At 43.8% G+C, this 21,908-nt stretch overlaps 2 protein-coding genes across 3 annotated transcripts in view; both read right to left on the bottom strand.

Annotated features, from left to right (window-relative positions):
* LOC131267341 (cAMP-dependent protein kinase type I regulatory subunit) overlaps positions 1-19,126 on the bottom strand; it is a 38,028-nt gene extending 18,902 nt beyond the window's left edge. The window contains exon 1 of one of the 2 annotated variants that reach the window (XM_058270197.1): positions 18,150-19,126. In XM_058270197.1, coding sequence (XP_058126180.1) covers positions 18,150-18,305 — 156 coding nt within the window. In that variant the 5' untranslated portion in view covers positions 18,306-19,126. Of the gene's footprint in view, positions 1-18,143 lie in introns of both variants that reach the window. The other variant, XM_058270196.1, reaches the window with a different exon arrangement.
* A 1,320-nt stretch (positions 19,127-20,446) lies between these two features.
* LOC131266105 (putative gustatory receptor 2a) lies at positions 20,447-21,881 on the bottom strand. The gene is made up of 3 exons (XM_058268465.1): positions 20,799-21,881; positions 20,618-20,716; positions 20,447-20,551 (listed from the first exon to the last, which is right to left on the bottom strand). The coding sequence occupies exons 1-3, from the start codon at positions 21,879-21,881 to the stop codon at positions 20,447-20,449; spliced, it is 1,287 nt and encodes a 428-aa protein (XP_058124448.1).
* Between the last annotated feature and the right edge of the window lie 27 nt (positions 21,882-21,908).

Here is a 21,908-nt window from a genome sequence, read left to right on the forward strand (position 1 = left end):
TGCAAGCGTCCACCTCGAGTCGAACCGGAACAAATTTATAGCTCTCCCCGACGGACACTTACCACCGGTACCGGGTTTTCGGGATGCAAACGGTTGGAACGAGGCAAACCGTGATGCATTTAGTTCGTAGAAGGTGGGTGTGGTGTCTTCTTGTCAGTATGCCAGCTACATTTAACTTTACGACCATAAAATGATAATGGACCGCACAGCTTTGTGAATCTTCGAGAAACAAGTTAATACATTAGCAATTTTTTTTCTCTGATGAATAGCATTGAATAGGTCAGAGAAGTTGATTAAATGTGGTCCGAAAAGCAATGTATTTATGATTAAATTCTACCCCAACGGCGACAGCTGTCGGGAAAATAAAGCGATATCAAAATGGGACAATATTTAGACGCTATCTGACGCCACTGTGTGGTTTGAAAGGAAGATGAAAACAAAACGTTACAGTATGTAGTTTGGATCGTACAAAAAAAATCACCCACCCACTAAGGATTCGATGGAAATACAATCATCATCTGTGGTAAAGCTAAGCCGAAAACAGCTTGGCGGAAAAACAAGGCACGAAATGAAGATCAAAAATATAATCCCAATACAAGAGGGGAAAAAAACCTGCCTCAGGCCCTTGAGACGACACGCGACACCAAGGAGCGACCTCGAGAGGGGCGGCAAACAACGACCGAACAGGCGAAACGGCGCCAACCGGATGGAGCACGGAGAGTTATCCTTATGAATTCATTCCATCCGTTTCTTCAGCACCATTTCCGTTGCCATTGTCGGAGCTCTCAGGGCACCGTTTGTGGGCTTTCTTTTGCTGATGCGTTGAGCGCGCGGCGACTCCGGCACGAAAGGATATCCGGCATGCGTTGAAAACTCGTGATAACGATGGTGGACCATTCGGGGTGGGGGTGGACTGGAAAGCGTCGAAGGAAGTTGCGATAATGATGATAGCCGGAAATGTGTCGCTCCGGAAATGGGCCGGAAAGAAGAGTCTCGAGCGGGCCCTAACACCGTCTGGCTGGAAGGCAATGCTACGATTGATGATGTCTTCCGGGAAAGAAAACATAAATCCCACCGCCCAGTGTTGGGAGCCGAGCGAAAAATTAATCAAACCGAAATGGATGATCGATTTCGACCGACGGAGAAAAAATGAAACCCTGAAGCTCCGTTGTTGATTGCGTTTCTGGCTGTCAATCATGTTTCGGGGTGAAGAAAGGAAATGGAAAGCAAACGAGCTTTAAATGGCTGTCCGCTGTTGCATGTAGACGGATGAAAAAAATCCTTGGCCAAGTCATTACCGGTCCTTACACAATTGCAGATAAGTAGTATAATATCTCCGACAGACACTCCGACATCGTAAATCGTACATCGTACTCATCGCACATCAAGACTTACCTGTAAAGAAGCACAAAGAAATAGAAAATATTAGAAACAAAATATTGCTTCATGAAAACAAATCAATATTTGTAAATATTCGAAAATAATCTCAAATGAGCTAAAAAAAAAAATAAAATCAACGATTACGATTAAACGACATGGTTTTCAAACAAAAAGACATTTCCATTCTCCATGAGGAACAAGAGCGTTTAAAAACAGACAATTGGAAAAAAAAATCTCATCCATTACTCACCAACGGCAAGGTCAACATGGTTGGTTTTGTGGTGGGCTGGGTTTTTTTTAATGTTATTTCAATACTGCGCACTATTTTCAACGATGCACCACAAACCAGACCCGAGTTTTTCACCGCCCGTTGGATGGACACGCTTCAAAAAGCCGACTGGAATTCGATCTATTTTTCTGACTGAACTTTAGCGATTGTTCCACAAGCCGGTGTTTATGCGCTTCCATTCACACCATCACCGTCATCCAGCCCGATGCGATTCCAATTAGTGGAAACATTGTCGATTGATTTTATTTTTATAGCACTGCATAACGGAGAACGGTTGAAATGGAAGAAATAAACGGTTGAAATGGAAGAAAATTTTTTTTGGCTTTGCCCAGAGAAATATTGCAGTTTGCAAAAACAATCAATTTTAAGTACAAACTCCCACGAACAAAATACACTACCAACCAAACCGACAAGCGAGCGAGAGAGAGAAAGTGCTTCGGGCAGGGATTGGTAAAATTAATTTGCATTCATTTATCATCGTACACCCGCGCGCGGTCAGTCGGGCAGGAAAACCCCCCCACAGCATTGCTGATTAATATTTCGCTCGGTGCGCATTCGGCCCGCAGGGGGAAGTAATCAGAGACAACAAGGAGGGAAAATTCAAAGGTAAAGGTCGAAACAAACGTCGAAAAAATAGAAAACGACCGAGCGCTTACCGGATGGCGTGATAAGTGGCTCGCGAGGGATTCGAAAGAAAGCAATTTAGCTAAGAGGAAAAAATTCAATTTCACAGCCGGCCGAAGTGCATCGCGAGGATCATCACTGTGAGTTACTCACGCCCTTACCCTAACCCAAGTGTCACAGTGTTTTACGATCAAGAACTCAATTATTCGCCGCTCAACACGATTACACGTAGAAAGATAATTTGTGCGGTGTCTTTAGGGGGAGCAAATAGATTGAGATTACTTGCAACATCCAGACACGTCAGATGGATTTGTCTTTCTCCACAGCGGAGGATCGGGAAAGAAAATTCAACTGAAATTAATCGCCAGATTTTGAGAAGATTGCTGAGGATGGAATTATTCTCAGAAGAGAGCTCATCTAACGGCAATGCAAGCTGGCGCCAGTTAAATTGTACTGTACTGGTGAAGGATTGTTTCGATCAATCAACCCAACTCTTACTTTCTTCGCTAAAACAAATGGCAAAAGCAAGCGAAGAGATGTACAGTATTAGAAAAAAAGATAAGAGAATAAATTAATTCTTTACATACATTAAATAAAATGCAACGTAAGTGGAAATAGATAGAATGAAAATTAAAGCAACAATAAATTTTAATAAAAAAACCAAACATTAGCAAAAGTTCAAAAACAGAGAAGACCAGCTCGTAACAACAAAAAAGCAGTCAGAGAAACGTTCACCACGATCAAATCGATATGAATATAAAACATTACTACATGTTTCCTCAATGTACCAATGTAAGAAAAGTGTTATTTTGCAAACCAACCTAAAACAACTACATTCATAAAATTTCTGAGAAACTATTTGCAGGGTTTAAATTTGTCAATTAAATTAAACCTCAATCGGTTTCGTTTGTTTTCGCAAGTTTGACTCTCCAACGCTCTCGAGGAAAGCCAATGCTGAGTGCACTTGAAACGAGCTTCAGTTTAGAGATTCAGTAAAGCAGAAGCTGACAAAAAGGAAAAGAAACCCAAGTTGGGTATGATTGCTGCACAATGGCAACACACTGGTGGTGGGAAACAGCATGGTGTGGAAATCGATTTTCTCAGTTTGATCCCATTAAAGTGAGCCCTACTTTTCTTCCACCACTTTCCTTCATCAATACATACACACACACGCGCAAGCATATATAGTAGCAGCTTGTTGTGCGTACAATATCATGCTTCATGCTGCTGTTACATCAACGGATGCATGGGTTGGATGCAAAGCTTGATGCATTCGCGAACACAGCACTCTACCACCACATCTGCTCCGGAAGGACACAGACGGCTTCGACCATGGGGCAGAACGGGGTCAGGACGGGGCTTATCCTGTCAGTGCCAGCTGTTCCACGTTTGCCATCCTGCTTCGCCCACCCTCGCGCCCCGTCAGCTGTTGTGACGGTCATGGGAAGTGAAAAACGTTGCGAATTAAAAAACTGTGACACTGGGCCACAAATAGGATGGCATGTGGAAGGGTGAAGGGAAGCGAGAATCAGCAAGCCGCTATAAAACACACTGACACGATTATGCACTTTCGATGCGAAGTGAAAAGGGGTTGCAGGAAGGTTTGTAAAGGCAAACGGAAGAAGTTTGCTTTGTCGAAGGATACTTCTCTCCATGCTCAACGGAATGCTCGAGAATGCGAACAGAATTTGCAACGATTCCGCTGGCAGCACCAGCAAGGAAGATTGCCAAGATGGCGATGATGAGCCATCTTAGCAGGCACTCGAGCGCCATCGATATACTGGCTTTAAAAAATGCACACACACACACACACACACACACACACACACATACACACTCTCAAGTAACCTCCTTCAGCTGATGACGGAAGGATGTCTTGTGCCATTAAAACACACAAGAAAATGAAACAAGATCCCCCGCCACTGCAAACACGTTAGTAAACAGTTCCACTTCAACGCATAGGACCTTCGAGGGAAAGTGCATCGATAACGTCTTTTTGAAAGAGGTTGCACTATGAAAGGGATTTATTTTACCACATGCATAGTTTGGAGATTATACTTAAACAACCAAACCTAAACGAAAAACTTTGCCGTATATTTGCTGGAAGATGGAAGAGGAGCAATGTAGAAGAAATATAATTAATAATATTTCAACAGATAAACCTGTTTTATTCGCTTCTTAACTATTTCCAACAAGTTGTGCATGCAAATGGAAAACATTGTTCCACTTTTCCTACGAAAGCACAGTTAATTAGTTTGTGCGAGACAAGCAAGAAATGAAGGAACAAAACGAGAGGTAAAACCATTTAACGAAGAAATTTTAACGAAGGAAAACGATGAGAAAATCTGCGTTTGAAGTTCCCTCCCAAGTTTTAATTAATTCAAACTTGCAAAGACTTCATTAGTCATTTCTCTAAATGGGGAACAATTTTACCAACTGTAGTGTTTTAACCATCAAAAGCAAGTATGAAATGGCTAAGACTTATCAACCTTGGAAACAAAATAATATCAAAATTTTTAAATTTTTTAACTTTCGCTCTTGACCTGCAATGCCATTTGCCACCTCGAGTCGGGCAGCAGCAAGCTTATTTCCCAAGCTATTTTGCTCGTCAAGCTCAAGTTCACGACCTACGTTTTCCACTATCCACAAATTTTAAATATTATTCCACTTCTATGATTATTATTACAATTCATTTCGTCTGCAAACGAAAAAAAAAATCTAGGATCGTGCAAATCCACAAAAGAAACCGCAAAAATATCCAACGCAAACGAGAGCAAAATTATGGCGCCACATTTTACATTGTTTTTGTCTAAAAAAAACGGTGCGGTGGTACATACTTTGAACCGACAAAAAAGATAACCCATCTCCATGAGCCACCTAGACTTTTCCCAATATTCTCAAAGGCATCCAGCAACGAAACGTGTTGGCGAGCAGAATCGAATGGAAAGCGACAGAAATGCCGACTGCCGATGTTGGCCAGACAGAAGCCTCGCGATGTAAACCAAACCGGTCGTTACATTAGCATAAAAATCGAGCTGTTCCATTCTGGTTTTTCTCAGTCGATTTGGGTTAGTAGTTCCCGTGGCCTAGTGGTGTTGGTTGTCATAATTCGTACCATTGCTCATATCGCTTTTCCGCCATTTTCAACGCAACTTTCGAAATGTTTGAAAGTATTGCCACAACCCACACCATGGAAGGGCAAATATGCAACAATAAAAATCCAGCCTGTTATGCTTTTCGTATATCTTATGGATTATGTTTTCTACAAACATAAATCGAACCATCCGTTTTTCTGCATTTCCCAAACGCTTAAGAAAGAGGTAGCTCAGCTCGGTGGTATGATTCTAAAAGGCGTGGCCGTAATCCGACCAAACGTCCCAATTAAGCTGTGACAAATAATCCATTTTATTGTTTATTGCCTTAAGGTTTCTCAGCTGAAAAGACAACGGGATCCAATAAACGGGACAAAGGTATTAGGATGAAATCATCACATCGACAAACAGCCATATGGAAATCGTGCGTAAACTGTCATCTTTCCCTATATTGCCATCTTTTAGTGATTCAAAGGATAAAAACTAAACTAAAATGTTCTTTAAAAGATATTGACTCAAATGTCACCATTTTCCAGAAGTATTTAAGACACAACCGAGCAATAATAAATTGAACAATTATATCATATTACCACACACAAATACATAAAGACATGTGGGAAAAGCACCTAATGTGGTGGTGGTTCGGACAAAGAGAAAAGAAATGATAGATACTAGTGGATGTGGATAACGTTCCATCGAGAATACAATCGATTGGAATAATAAACCGTCAATTGTAAGCATTATAATAATTCTGAATATGAATCTGCCATATGGAATATAGGTGTACGTGATCATTTCATTTACGATACCGCACACCTGTCTGAATTTCTCGAAAAGTCTTCAATTATTTTCTTCTTTCTCGAACGGTAATGTAATCTACATTTTCTAGATTGCATTTGTTAGCTTGTAGTAAAAAACCCCTTATTTATACACGCATACATACACATACTGTTGCATGCAGGAGAAAGTTTTATCCAATCTTTGCCGGTAGTAACTTCACGAGCAACCAGGCGCCTCCATTGGAAAACAATCTGGCCTTGTCAACCTCAAGTTTCTTCGGGGTAGAAAGTTACTTTGAAAACTATCATTTCCGACCGGTTCGTTGCTCGTCATTGCTGTAAACGACAGTTCCTTTCTATTTACTTAGCGAGTAAGTATATTTTTTGTTAAATGAAAGATGTGCGAAAGAAAGCATTAATGTTTTTCGTCTAAGTTAATAAGACCCCAACATATCAAAGAAAACTTTGCTAAATTTAAAAGAAAATGAGTTCACTCAACAAAAACCTGTCGTGGGTATTCTTCCGGGAATAGGAAATAAACCTTGTTCGTACGACAGACCTGTCAATGGAGTCAATAAATCACGATTGCGCGTGAAATACATTCACTTCAAACCAAACCATCGACGCAAAAGGATGAGGTTCTTCAGTTGACTACTTCAAGAGGCTACTTTTACTTTAGTTCACTTCTGCTTTCATCTTTTCGGGGAAAATTATATCTCTCAGTGGCGCAGAAAATAGCGAACACATTATGCGTTAGTTCATCTCAGGTTACGCGAAACATTCCAAGAATTCCACCGTATGAGATACGCCACTGAAAGCAAAGAAAAGCTAAACGACAGACAATGAGTACGGGAATGCTCTGAAAGGAATTCATGGAAAGCGAAACGGCAACATACGATACAAAGTCATTTCTTCATTATTCGTTCATTGCCAGGAATGGAATAGTAGCTTATACTAGTTATTTTTAAGAATATCTACAAAGTCATTAGTTTTTCTACTTTGGTAAAACATCCAAAATCGTATTTAATTGAATTTCATTTGCTCACTCTCAAGAAACCTTTGCGATCAAACTTTGCTTTCTATGAGAAGCGAAACATGAAAGATGAACCTACGGGGGAAAGTACAATGAATTAGAAATTTAATCGTCCACCAATTAGTTAACCTCAAGCGTTGATACCCTAAAGGAAAGCCTCATTAGCACGGGGTTGGCCACCGATGGGATTACTCTCCTGGGTGTCTCCTCACCTCTCCTCTCCTCTCCTGTGCCAACAAAAGTCAAACACCACCACCAGCAGACCCCGCGTCCGGAACGTGGCATGATTAGATAATCAATAATTGCCATAATGAAGCAATTTATCAAAGTCTATTAAGTCGTCAACCGAAAAAGGCACACCCGTACCAAATGCCGAAAAGTTGAGGCAACAAACACGAACCGGGGCTCGCATCGGACCGCGTGAAATTGGCATGCGTTGCTTTATATGCTTTCATTACCCAGCGTTTGTGCAAAGTTTTCCCTGCATTCATTATTAGTCTAGCCATATGGGATTGGGTTTTAAAAGTTAAAAGGGGACCAGTCAGGGCGCCGAATAACATCGAAAACAAAACAGTAGCACATTCCGTGCGTCAAAACTCCAATTGTCATAAATTAATACCCGGCCAGCGAAAAATGCTCGGAAAACGCCCTCGCTACAGGTATTAATGGGGTGGCTTTTATTTCGGTCAACCCACCGAAAGGATGTTTGTGGCCGCGTGCCTGATTTACTTTCGTGGCGACACACTAAGTCCCGACCAGAAGAGAGAACTCACCCATTCCAGCTCCTCAGTCCTCGTTCTACACTCGATTCCCAACATTTCCGAGGATCGCTAGGGTTGGTTCATAAAAGGAATGATTTATTACAACCAGAAACCATAACGTCACGATAAGCCGTTCTGTGGCAATGACGAAAATTTTGGCTGGAAGGCATCAATTACCCGCATCAGTGACGGAGTACAAAATATCCCGTTGTGGTGCGCGGTGGAAAGGACGGGAAAAATAGGGGGCAACCGGATAGTGCGTCATTGCGGCGCGTTCATTGGCACCCAAAAATGGAATTCTATTTTTCCGACTACAAATCCACCACATAAAGACATTCAATCGTCGGTCCTGCTTGGATGGAAAATCGGTCCTGAAGCCACGCCACAAACGAACGAAGCCGACGAAAGAAAACAGCTGTGCGTTCAAATCACGCCACAAAACGCGTTCGAAGTGTGAGCAATCGATCGAAGTTTTTGGTCGCTGTTTTCCGTTGATCGCCTGTCCGGATGCGACGGCTCAGACGCTGGCCAAGAAAGTAGCACATTTACCGCATCCATTCTTGGTCGTACCATTCTTCATTCGAAACATTCAGACCAAACCATTTTCTTTTCTTAGGAAAACTGCCTACCAAATGAGGGTCACCGCTGCAGTCGAAGAAAATAAAGTTAACGCAGGAACACGAGTCCTCAAAGATAATAATGCGAGAGCCCGTCCTTAGCGGAAGCCGCTATTTATTACAAAACTTTTCTCCACTGCACACCACATTCAAAGGCCTACAAAGTTTTTAAATCAATTTCAGTGAGATAAGATTTCATATTTTCTTGGAAGCGAAGCACTTTTCAAACTTGAAAATAACCTCTGAATACTTCGTTTCGAGTGTGTCCAGTATAATACAACGGTTCATCAGAATGGATTTTTTATGCTCTTCAGGATTCAACGTTCTGGTTTACATTTTCCTTGACTTCTTGCCCCAAACCGAAGGAAAATCTATAGTAGCGAAGCACTTTCTCTCTGGAACGTCCCGTCGATTAGATAACAAAAAGGCCGACACCGTGAAGCGTAATCCGGAACGGCACATGGAAGTATTCCAACCCGACTGAAACGGCAAATCACGCACGCACGCACGCACGTCCTATTTTACCGACAGGCCGAAGCGAATAGAACGGTCTTGAGTAAGGAAAAGCGTCACACATTTGGAAAACAACGACGACGACTACGAGGCGCACCCTCCGGTTCCACGGCTCAGACGCGCCAAATTTACAAATTACGATAAATGAGCACGACAACACACTATACCCCGTTCCGTGTGGCCGGAAAATTCGTCCCGATCGGAACGCCGTGCACAGAGGAGCGTCACTTGAGAACTGAATCGGCCGCAAACCGTCGCTCGACGGCACCGATGGCTCGGTTGCCGTCGCGGGAAAGGCGGGAAAAGCTTAGGCTGGTAGAGAACTTCTGAAAGCTGGAGAGGAGAATTTTCCCACCGTCAAGCAAAAGAGGAACGCAACAGTCGCCAAGTGGGGAAGGAGTGGACAGAAAGACGATTGATCTTTGCAAAGGCGACCACAAAGCGCCACAAAGCGAGAGAAAAAGCGAAAGAAGAGAGTGAGAGAGAAAGCAGCCCGTGTTTGTGAGAAAACCCTTGGGTGATTGGGGAAAGGCATCAATAGGTCTACCAGCACCAAGGTATATTAATTTCATCGTCCGGCCGCTAAATGAAAGAAAAACATTACCAACGAAAACACACCCTCCGTAACCGAAACGGTCGGCCTTGTTCATTAGCACTCATCAGCAAAAGTGGAAACCCTGCGTTAGGTGAATGGGGGGAGGGTCAATTGACTCCCTTCTTTAGCAATTGCCCATCCTGACGGTTTTCCCACGGTCCTTACCGTATCCTTTTCCACCTTTGGCACACGCAATGTCAGTGACGCATGTGATTGGAACAGGTTGCGCGCGCGATCGTGTGGGTTTTCCACCACCATGGAAAGTATATTGTGAGAGATTTTGCCGCGATTTGCTTCACCACAATACATAATGATGTAAATAGTTTGCCCTTCAAAACAGACAAGCACACACACACATCGACAAAGGATGTGTGTGTCCTTGCCCGAACAGTTGATGCCAAACGAACGCTCACGAAAACACGTGCGAAATTGAGTTGTATGTTCCACACCGGGATCCGGTTTATTCGAGGGCGCCTGTGTGCGTCCGTAGGTCAACATTCTTTTCCCGCTATCGATGACCTTCGCACGAAGACACACACGCGCGCACGCAAGGAAAAGAGAAAACCTGAACCCGCACTGAGCGGGAGCGGCATGGAAAATGTTTCAACCACAAGCTCCAGAGTGCCGGCGATGATCTCGCGAAAAACGCCCTGACGTCATCGAAAGTTTTCCATACCTCGGGGGGGACGGTTGTATGGTTCCTGCGGTTGTGGGTGTGTGTATTACGATATAACACCAAATAGAGAAAAACTAAGCACCGTTATGTCTCTTTCACTCGTCCGACAGACAATTTCCTCCCGACGCCGGAATTTTCTTCTCATGTGCGAACTTTCGCAATTTAAAAAGCTCTTGAAAAGGGAGCTTTACCGACGGAAAAGACTAGATTCCTGTGGCGCCCTATCATGCACAAATGTGGAACTAAGTCGTTTTCCACGAAGCTTCCAAAGCTTACGTACGCTAGTGACGATGGAAGAAAAAGAAATGCAACACAGGTGCGTATTCCAGTGCTTTTCTGTATAACGCCTGAATTGTGGGGAAAAAAATCCCACGAACCTTTTGCAATGTTATTTTAATCATACAATTTGCCCAAAACCAGCATTTCAATTTTTTTCTTAAGCACTAAGGTGTTTTAAATTTTCAAAGTTAATCACTAACTATGCAACGCTTGTACGTGAGTTCGAAATTGTGGAACCAAGCAGAATTTTGATACAAATTACGAATTTAATATAGAAAAGTACGCAAACAAAAATAAAAATAATTAAAAATTCAATTAAAAAAAACTACAATAACTTATATAAAAAGTAAGACATTCAAAACCAAACCTATAGCCTCTTTCCTAATAAAAACGACTTTTAAGCCATGGTAATAGAAAATTAAGAGAAAAATATTCTCTTGCAGTTCAGTTTACTCGTAAACAAAGTATTATAGGATTAAACGGTTTCATAATCCGTAAACATTTGCCATCGTAAATGTTTCCTTCAAGCAGAGTAAAAACTGAAGCAAACATTATACGATTACGCTCCGAAGCGAGAAGCACTTGTGGAGTAACTTTTTCGAGTAACTCAACAAAAAACAAATATGCGCAAGAAAAACAGACAAACGCATCTCAATCCGCCCGGGCGAGATAACTCCCGTAATACGCAACAGAAAAGTTGGCTCGAGTGACGGAAAAGGCGAACAAAACAACAACAAAAAAATATAGGTTCCGGACGCCACACAAAAGACATTCGCGATGCGATAACAGGTCATGAACTTTTCCACTCCTCCCTCCACGGTGAGTGAAACGCAATGAATAGAATCTCGTAATTAATTGCGTTAGTTGGAGAGGAAAAATGAGGGACGTTTTCCATCCCGTATCTCATATCGTGTGTCCCGGGCAAGTTGTTTTTCAACGAAGCGTTTGCGTTGCCTTTCCCAGCATCCCGACATGCCAGACACTTCAGCGCACAAAGACTTCTACATTCTAGAGCAACCGATGGAAAAGTGTTACAAGCCTTTGTTTGAAAACACTCCTCCAGACAGTGTTTCGTTTGTGGGAGCCACCAAGAAGCTGCGTACCTTCGTTTCCTCCAAACTGCCGTCGGCTTGGGAAGCACCGGATGGCTGATCTGCTTCTGGCATGGCACCCACGCTAGGCTGGATTGTCTTTTCCTCCAGCTCCGGTGCGGGTTCGACTTCCCCCGCTGGGAGCCGGTGGATCCACGGGTTAGTCCTTTGGCTGCCATGGCTCGCTGGTAGCAACGATTGATTCGATTCTTCCCGTGCCGCTTCCGGGCGTGTTGTGCCGATGCCTTCCCGAGCCTGCGAACCATCAAACTCCTGTTGCTCCTGTTGCCGCCGACGAATCGTGTAGAAGCGAAACCTTCGTCGGCTTCCGCTGCGCGAATAAAAACTACCGCCCGCCGGTCGGTGGTTTCGCTGGACCGCGTCTGGCGGGTCCTTCGCGGGGGTGGAGCGCAGGAAGAAGGACCGAACACGACTAAATCGACCACCACCATCACCATTAGGAGCTTCCACCAGCGATGTCGTTCCGTAGCCGGTGGAGGATTCCCTCAGCGATTGATTCTGCTTGACCGCCGATCCTTTGACAGGACCTTTCGCATGGAGCGGCCTTGATTCGATTAATGTGTACTTTGTCGACGAGCCTGCAGCACCATCACCTTCCACCGTTGCCTCCGCCGCCGTCGTAGCCGAGCCCTGCTTCTCGAGCCCGAACAGCGTCCCGAGCCGGTTGCTTAACTGATTGCCCATCCGGAGGAAAATACGAGGGCGAGACACTAATTCTATCACTTCGGGTACTTTCCAAAGAGTCTTCGCCCTACGCGCAAGCCTTTTTCCTTCTGGGAGTCTAAAATTTCAACAGAAATTTACACAAAGTATCACCAAACTAAAGTTACACAACGATTGCACCAGATTTAGGCTGTTTGAAAGAAAATCGAAATGCTTCTCCCCCAGCGACTTTATGCACGAAACGCAACCCAACGTTTATTCGGGGGCTTCGGTGGTCCAGGCACGCCAAGGCACGCATGCATTTACCATTTTATTATCTAATAATCGATACGTTTTACCACACCAAAGTGGCGCTTTTCCGGAGTAAAATGGTTTATCTAACCTCTTTGTGGGATGCCTTCGCGTAGGGAAAACACCCAAGGGCAGGAGGGAATGCGATTGCGTATGATTAGATAGAAACCACCCCACCTCTATCGAATGCAAATATTTGCCAAGTCCTTATCAGTACTTGCATCGATTTTCTCGAGGAAAACAGGTTAACGTTTCAAACCAGACCAGAAAGGGCTCCCCTCTAGCGGAGCGGTCGTATGAGGTGTATCAGGTGACAAAATACATAAACGCGCAAAGAATTAGGGCATTTCGTCGATGCGGATGCGAGACGCTTTGCTTGAAATTGAAACCCTTATTTCGTGCCCTGCTTGGAGTGTTCGTTTCTGTATGTGTGTCTTGAGGGGGAGTGATCGGAGAAGATTAGCCATCCACCCGGGGTGGGTGCTTTTAACCGACCTTATTTTCCCTTCACCCACCCTTGTCGGTGGGAAGGCAGGCCCTATTTTCGATGCCATGTCGGCGACGGCGATAAGAACGAACCTCGGCGGACGAATGACACTGTTGCCGTGGATAAGATAAGCAAACAAGATGCATTGATACGCCTCTTCCATGTAGGAACCATGTGACGTTGTTCAAGCCACAAAGGGAGACGTGCAGGAACGGGTGGTGGAAAGTCGCCTTTATAATAGGATTTATACATTGAATTTAAGCATCCTTTTAAAAAAAGCATAATAAAATATCATCTCAAGGGTATCTTGAGAGATTTATTTTATAATTTGAGCAAACAAACGAGTGAAGAAGGATAAATTACAGTTTTCTGAAGTATTCAGGATATAAAATTGAAACATAAACTGTTGATATTCTCGTTGAGTTAATACCAATCTTTTTTTGTAAGATATTTTCATATAGCAGAGCAATTTTGAAGTGCATTCTTTAAAAAAAAATATCAATTTTATATTTTGTAATCATCACTAATCAGATACATATCTAAAGTAGGTGCAGGCATTAACATCTGAAAAATCCCATGTTGATCGATTTACCCCGTCGATTTAACTGTAGCCATGGTATAGCTATAATTGTCATTTATGGAATAACATAAAAAAAATTTAGATACTTCAACAAGTTAAAAATAGCATAAAAACTTAAGATCGTAGAACTACCTAAAGAAAAATCTGTCGCACTGATGGCAACATAAACAAACAAAACATTCACTCATTACCCAATCTATCGCGTGATACGACCGAATCCCCTCAAGGGCAGCATTAATTATTGACCTGGAAAATCGACTTAACGCACTGACGAAAAGCATTTGACACGGCAACACTCTCCACGATCGTGGAGCTTTTCCTCACGGCGTTCTATCGGTTAATTTGATATATGTTTTCAACGAATGCAATTTGATTTTTCCACATGTTTCTCTTCGCCCACTTTTCATCGAATTCATTGATGGTTCGATCGGGCCCTAAAGGAAATTGGATGTGAATAAAGTTCAGCTTCAAATGAGATGTATTATTCATCGTTAACTTTTCACCTCGCAGCCATAATACGCCTCCGGGTGGACTGTCTGATTTTAATGATTGAGTTTTCATTCTCGCACCGTTTGGCACACCTACCAACGCAAAGCTTCCTTTCCGTTTGTGGAATTGGAAAAAAAAAGTTGTACTTTTTCACACAGGAAAAAAACCTTCATTACTACTATGTTAATTGGATCGTTATGGTGATACGAAGGTGGAAGCTACAGTCAACTGTACAAATTAATTTTTAACAACCATTCTACTCGCTTATTTCGGAACGAATGCCAGTAAGTATGTAACCAGTATGTGGCAAACAAACGAAACAATACTAAACGACACCGTGCGCAAGGAGGGAAACTTTATGTTGCTAAAATGAAACCATTAACGTTCGCTTCTACTTACGAATGCGGGAGTCGGTAGAGAGAGAGCCATTTATATTTAATATTAAACTTCCGGATAGTGCATGGCAACCTTCCGCTTCCCGGGCGGTTGCCCAACAATAATAAATTGACCACCCACCCACACACACATAGGAACAGCGTCGATCGGAGTCACGTAGGCGTCTCCCTTGGTGGTGTACGGTTAGCATCGCAGGACGACACCTACCGACCGATCCGATGTGCAATGTGGTCGATGGTAACATTCTTCCCATATCAACAAGCGACCACCGAAACGAGACACGAACAGGCAAAGCAACAACCGGTTGGTTCCAGGAGAATCACCGTGGAAAACCTTACCCCAGCCAGCAAAAACCTCGAAGCGCAACAGTACGGCCGAAGCTGGGCAAATAATCCCTAGCTTTCCGTTCGTGGAAAAGCTTTTGCAAAGGGGAAACAAGAGACTGGCAACGGGCAACGGGTGGGAAAACTTTCTTTGCATACCGTGCTTATAGAGATTGGAAAACTGAGAGGAGGGACCGGTTTTTGTGTATGTGCAAATGCCAAACTCGCCTATTCGCCTCGCCGGAAAGTAGGGCTGCATTTGGGCTCCGCTGTACCTGGGTGGGCGCCACCCACAACCAAAGGTATCGGTATCAGGTGCAGTAGATGAGGGGGAACTGTTTACTTCCCTTTTTCCCTTCATGGTGAAAAAGAACAAAAACATTCGTTTTTCTTCGGCATGCACCCGGATGGTGGAGATAAAGAAACGCCCGACACACCGTTCTTTCCTGCGTTGTCGGCCTCAGCTAGTCCTGGTGCTCCACACACAGACCTCGGGGTTGTGCAACGAAACATCTGCCAAGCCCGAACCGACGAAAAGGCTTTCCTCGTGCGGCAAACGTTCGCCGTGGAAAACTTCTCATGCAATCTCTTCTGCTAACATAGAAGATCAATGCACGGGAAAAACTCATCTGGAACGGGTTTAAATCGCATTATCAGAGATTACGGGTATGGGATAGGCTTTTGAATATTCGACTTCTAAAGAGGCAAACGACAATCTTGCAGATGAGCAACAAAGCGATTGTCCAATAGACTGCATATTGTTTTCTTCCTGATAACACACATACCGATAGCGAATGATTTTTTTCTGGTCGGTTTTGCAACTGCAATTTGATGTAGTTGATTTTGATAACCAAAAAAAATATTGAAATAACATTTTACGTATTGTATCATGCACCTGACAATCCGAGGCACTTTTGCAAGAACTATATCAGATCTAGTCAGAAGAACTTTTTTGAAAGTATGTTGTGCGATGGTATAAATAAGTTGATTAATTAATAAGTACCATAAGTAGTGTATCGAGTTGCATGATGCAAAACCCCATCTCGACTTATAGATAGATATAGATTTGAAAAATGTCATATACGTCTCATTCATATTATTGAATTTAGCACATTTCGCAAAATATTCCCAGCAAACAATGAAATCATAAATAGAATTAAACACCCATGTACATAAAAAATGTGCGAAGGGAACGTAAAAGCCATCTATGAGGCAGGTAAAATGCACATGACAGATTCACATGGTGCTGCCAAAGCACGCGGTGCGGCAATACTGATCTCGAGCACTCCCGACAACCATTGCCTCCCAATATTGAATGCCATCGTGCACCGTGACGGACCCGTGACGGAAAGGTTCGAGCAATATAGTGTTAAAAGATTGTATCAACCCACTTTCACGTGCGCTTATCGAGCGGTAGTTAAGCAGCTACAAAGAAAGCGAGCGAATCAAAATCCCATCCAAAGCAAAGGCGGCTGCACAGCACTATCGCCGTGAACAAGGTTAGCCCGTTGTCGCCAGCAAGTCGCGGCGTCATCGTTTCGTCATCATCGGCCCCTCCCTCTTCTTATTGGGAGTCCCGCTTCTGGCAGGAACAAGGAAGGGCTTGTAGGAACAAGGAAGTATCTCAATCAAGTTTTAAGCAGATACTTTTCCAATGACCTCATCAGCTCGGTCCCATCGGAGACAGGGTTCCATGGTGAAAAGTTCCGCACGCAAATCTCGAGGGGAGTTCTATTTCCTGCACCAGCCAAAACGGGTCGTTGCTGAAATAGTTTAGAGAGTTTAGTATAACAACTTTGGGGGTGTGTACAAGGCTTGTGACTTTGAGCGAACTTATAACATCTTGCACCTTCATTAGCATGACCAATCTGGTCTATCAGTTCACCTCTGACTAATTTATTTTACCAACCATATTTTTTCCCACCGCTTAATACATTTGAAAGTTCCACTTTCACGCTCCCAATTTTCTTATCGCCGCATCAATCTGTTTCCCCCTTGAACTCGGAAGGAAATGGGGCGAAAATTAAAATCGATTTAATCTGGCACTGTGACGACAGCCAACGGTTCGTCGGCCGGTGCAATCTTCTGCTTGGTGGCTTTGGCCTTGTCTGCAGTGTGGGGTATCTTTCGCACGGACGAAACATGTTCCAGCCGATGTTGAAGATGTTGCTGTTGATTAGAGCAAGCGATTGGCAAACTGTTGATAGCGCTCCGTGTACCAGTTTGGTTGAGCTATGGGACGCATTGAGCATTGTGCACAATGTACAAGGGGGAAAGGTTAATTTTGTTTCCCCCCTTCTGTGACAAAAGGTTTTCCCCATTTTTGCGAGCCCGTTTGTCGATTCGTGTCGAATGTACGGCAAAGCGGCAGTAAGACCTTCGCCGCGAGATCAACACGTTGGCTTTGAGTAACGAATTTGCACCTTCTCCGGACCGCCGGGCTGCCTCGGTTGCCACCGTGGGACCGTGGAGTGATCGATCACGGTGACAGTCGATGATAATCGTTCCCGCTCCCCAAACCCGTCGTTGGCCGTCCCGCATAGCGAGCTTCACACAATTACGATCACGATTGTAGGCAAGCAAGCCGATATTAACTCACGGTTGCATGGCAATGCAACAACAGCAACAACACCCGACAATCGCGAAGGTAAACAAAAAACGCTCCACGGCGCAAAGGGTAAACCGCGTGCATGTGTGTAAGTGGACATGCGCTTGAGCACTGTGTGTTTGGTTGCTGCGGTCTCGATCGCGATCTATCGTGTCATGCTGTTGGGAAGCTGAGATGAAGGGGCGGGGATATGAAACCGACCAGGCCATGGGGTATGTTGGACGTTGGACAGCAAGCGTCATCGTTCTCGCTGAAACGACGGAACGCACAAGGTCAGCTGGCGTCTTGAAACTGGACAGGGACCACAACAGAGTACTCGATCGCCATGATATTTGGACAGGGGAATAAGGAAGAAAGATAGTGCAAAACAAAAACGCAAGTAGAATAGGGTCATGATCACGCGAAGTAGATTCTTGGACTGGACGAACATACCAAGGGCACCAATCAAACATTGTTTAACAATACCTTCCAATAGTTTAAAAAAGTAACGAAAAGAAGATAAATACTTCAACAAACGTGTTCATGAAATCAAAGAGCTCTAAGATCCGGTACGTACACTTACCCGCTCCAGCTTCTGGAAGTACTGCCGCAGAAAGACGATCGGATTTTCCGGCCGGGAAATGCACAGCTGCACGATGCAATCCTTCATCAGCCGCTGGATGCGGTGCGTCTGGATGTACGCCTCACATTCCCGCAGATGTTGCTCCTCTTCCGACATGCTGCTGGCTGGACGGTACGGTAGGTGAACACCGAAGGATTACACTAGTTCCCTGGGATACGTGATCCGTCCGGCGGTCACTGGCAACTTTTTGCAGGCGTGTGGTGAGGGAAAACCCTACTCACGAAACCGATAATCGACACTCGAGCACAGCAAACGGAGCGAAACTAGTCGCGGTGGATATTTCGACAGCCAATGATGCTGGTTGACTAGATTGATCACAGAGCCTACTTAGTGTATGTAGGACAGGGGGGTTCGATTGGTTGTTTCGTTTCGGCTGTACTAGGATAACAGAAGTACTCTTCGATAATATTATGCAAAGACGGTGTATCTAATTGCCCGAGGTGGGGTTTTTCGGGACACGTACGTTCTCAAAAGTGATCCATCCAGCTGAATCTGCACTACCGCACTGAGACTTTCACATCCAAAATGGACAACTACGACGTGACTGCGGATGAACTGTGACAGCTGTTTGCTTGCGGATCACTTTCTTTCGACACGGGCTGAATAGTTTCGTTTCGATATGCACGACGATCGGCAAATGGGAAGAATATTTTCTGGTTGTCGATAGTATTCGCTTTTCACCACACGGTTCGGTACACCGAAGGGGGAATATGGGTGTCACACTATCGACACGACGGAACACTCCCAAAACAGAACCAGCAACCGAATCTGCCTCCGTTTAAAGGGGGGGATAAAGGATGATAAAAACGAGAAACCCTGACCACGATACGGTGGACGCTGGAGGTTTACTTCGGGTAACCGAAGAAATATATTGCACTAACTACAATGCGATGCGAATACCACGGGAATCTGGCGATTTTCTAGATGTATCGTTTCTGAAAACAACGCACGACCAAGGCTACTCGGACGTGCAGTAATTGTTTCTAGAGGTAAGGCCATAACATGTTTTGATGTCTCTTTATTTTGATTTTGCGTATCGAAACATTTTACGTTTTCAACTCACCGCCTGTCTTTCAAATGCCACGAATGTGTACTTTTGAGAAAAACAAATCTTTTGAACAATTCAATGCTTCCAAAAATGAGTTTAATGCAATTTCTTTCTAATGAACGATATTTTTCTCCTTCAAAATGCACTTTGTAATCCAACCTGTATAGGCAAAGCTTTAAACCTTGGGCTCGACCTATTTTGACAACTGAGCAACAGCTAGCCTTCTCACTCTCGCACACAGATCAAGCACTTTTAGCAAGATTACTAAACACTAGACAGGTTGCGACAAGCAGAACATTTTTACCGCTTGACGATAAAAAAATGAAAGAAAAATTTGACAAACAAGTTGGAATGGTTTGTTGCGCTGCTATTTTCAATCAAAGAAGGCTTTAACCAGATTATTAAAGTTAGCGGAGGGACATATTCACAATTCCACGAGAGCAGGCGTTAAGAGAACTCGAAATTTATTGAACACAATCTTTGAGTACCGGTGTGCCTGTAGCCGGGCTAAATCCTCGATAAACTTCGTAAACGATTTTTAAGTTCATATCATTCTTCAAAATCAACTCATTGTACACATTGAATCCTTCCTCCGATTCTATGATTTAGAGCAATGTTGTTTCTCACATCTTACGCATATCACAACCTATACGGCCATGGTCCAAGCAAACCAAAAGAATATTAAAAGAGAAGCATTTTTATGCGAGCCACTAAATAATCTTCATCGTTCCTGAAAACCGCAACAACACCACCGTTATTTTGACAGACAAATTGTAAACAAGATATTCAAAATGGTTCCGAGCAAAACTGCTCTGTCGCAACCTGTCTAGTATTTAGTAACCTTGACTTTTAGTTTGACAACCGATTGAACTAGAGTAGAGTAATTCAGATTCAGATTCATGTATCTGAATCACTCTTTCCAGCGACTCATTCATGAGTCTCTGAATCAATGCGAAAGAATCTTGCATGAAAAGTTCATATGAGGGAGTCATGCCAAAAGATACAGTTCTAGATACTGTAGAGCGCCGATTATTCAGGGTATTCAGATCCAAGTGGCTGTTAGATAATCGAATTACACGGACATCATCTCCTTGCTGTTTTTGCTCTTTATTTGTGTCAATTATTTGAGAAAACAAGTTTATTAACTCATTCACCAAATTTGTGCCAGTAACTGTTACCAATCGTCCTTTTAAATCTGGAATCGAGAAACGAATGTAGATTTTTTCACTTCATCCGCGTACAGGATGTAGAACTGAATGTAGATAACCAAGTACGTCGTGATTGCGCCAATCATCTGCAGCAAAACAGGGAGAAACGTGCGCCATTAACAATCATCAAATTACTCAACAATCGTACCTACCCCGCACAGCATGTTGCAATCGATAAGGAAAAAACCCATCGCTGAGAATTTGAACACCTTGTTCGATGCTTGAAAAGGCACGGTAAGTTTGATGATTTGCTATTATAAGAATGGTAACAAACAGGAATGTTATAAGAGAATTTTTTAAATTTAAATCACGTGCCATCCATCCGGTACTTACTTCGGACGACATTTGACGAGAACCACGTAGTTGCAAATCCGAGAGTAGATCGTTGGCCTGCTTGGTTTTGTTGGATATTTTCTCACACAGCAACACGATCGTCAGAAGCACACCAAGGTTGATCAAGATCGTGTTGAAGCAAACCATCAACGACCAAATGGTGAATCCATTTTCGTCTGTAAACCAGTAAAGGATGGTATAGCTATAGTACAGCTGAATCGTCGTTACGATGAAGATCGACGTGAACGTCAGCAGAAACAGCAGTCCGTAGTAGCGATCGGCCATTTTGCAGATGTCGTACAGATCGTTGTACAGATACAGGATCTTCGGTAACTTCAGGTGGCTCATGGGATCGTTATCCATTCCTCCGCTCGGCACCTCAATGACATGCAGGCCTATCTTCGACGGTTCATTAGACGTGGAAATGGTGGGCTTACGCGAATGGAGCAACATTTTCCTCCCGATCACCGGATGCTGCTCGTCTTGCAGCATTTGGTTGAGCAGCCGGAAACGGCCGTTAATGTAGAGCAGCAGCAAGATAACTTGAGTAACGGCGATCACATTGATAAACTGGGGCAGTATGGTAATGATCCAATAATCAACCCGAATCATTCCCTTAAACACGGTCACATAGCAATCGAACGAGGTCATCAGCACGAGAAACGTGATCGTGCCGGCAATGATACCAACGTTCCAGCGTGTCATCTGTCTGAAGTTGGTCATAATCGAGGCCTTCGTCAAATCCTGCTCCAGCTTTCGCAGCCCGCGTACCAGCTCAGCAAAGTTGCGCAACTTGAACGCCGGACTGAGCAAAATGGTCGTCAGCATGATGGCGTTGCTGATGAGCTGGAAATAGTTGGAGATCCGGGAAATGCGATCGTTGCCGTGGTCGCTCGTGGCAATGGAGGACACCATCGACGTCCAGTAGAACGTAACGAACCCACCGACCGCACAGCACAACGGTTTCGACAGGCGAACCCGGCTCGCGTTCAGCTCGAACGGAGACAGACCAACCAAACGGTAGAATTTGAAGTTCATCTCAATGATCGACGTGATCGAGTTGACCGGCACTTTATTCTTCATCTCGTGGACACTTTCGACTACAGAAGG

The sequence above is a fragment of the Anopheles coustani genome, chromosome 2 (genome assembly GCF_943734705.1).
Source record: "Anopheles coustani chromosome 2, idAnoCousDA_361_x.2, whole genome shotgun sequence".
Classification (NCBI taxonomy): Eukaryota; Metazoa; Arthropoda; class Insecta; order Diptera; family Culicidae; genus Anopheles; species Anopheles coustani.

Bases quoted from the DNA above. Each gene is read 5' to 3' on its own strand.
- LOC131266105 (XM_058268465.1), bottom strand. From the start codon at position 21,881: ATGAAGAATAAAGTGCCGGTCAACTCGATCACGTCGATCATTGAGATG. The intron at 20,717-20,798 runs GTAAGTACCGGA...TTCTTATAATAG, and splicing joins CTCGTCAAATGTCGTCCGAA to CAAATCATCAAACTTACCGT. The intron at 20,552-20,617 runs GTAGGTACGATT...GTTTTGCTGCAG, and splicing joins ATTGCAACATGCTGTGCGGG to ATGATTGGCGCAATCACGAC.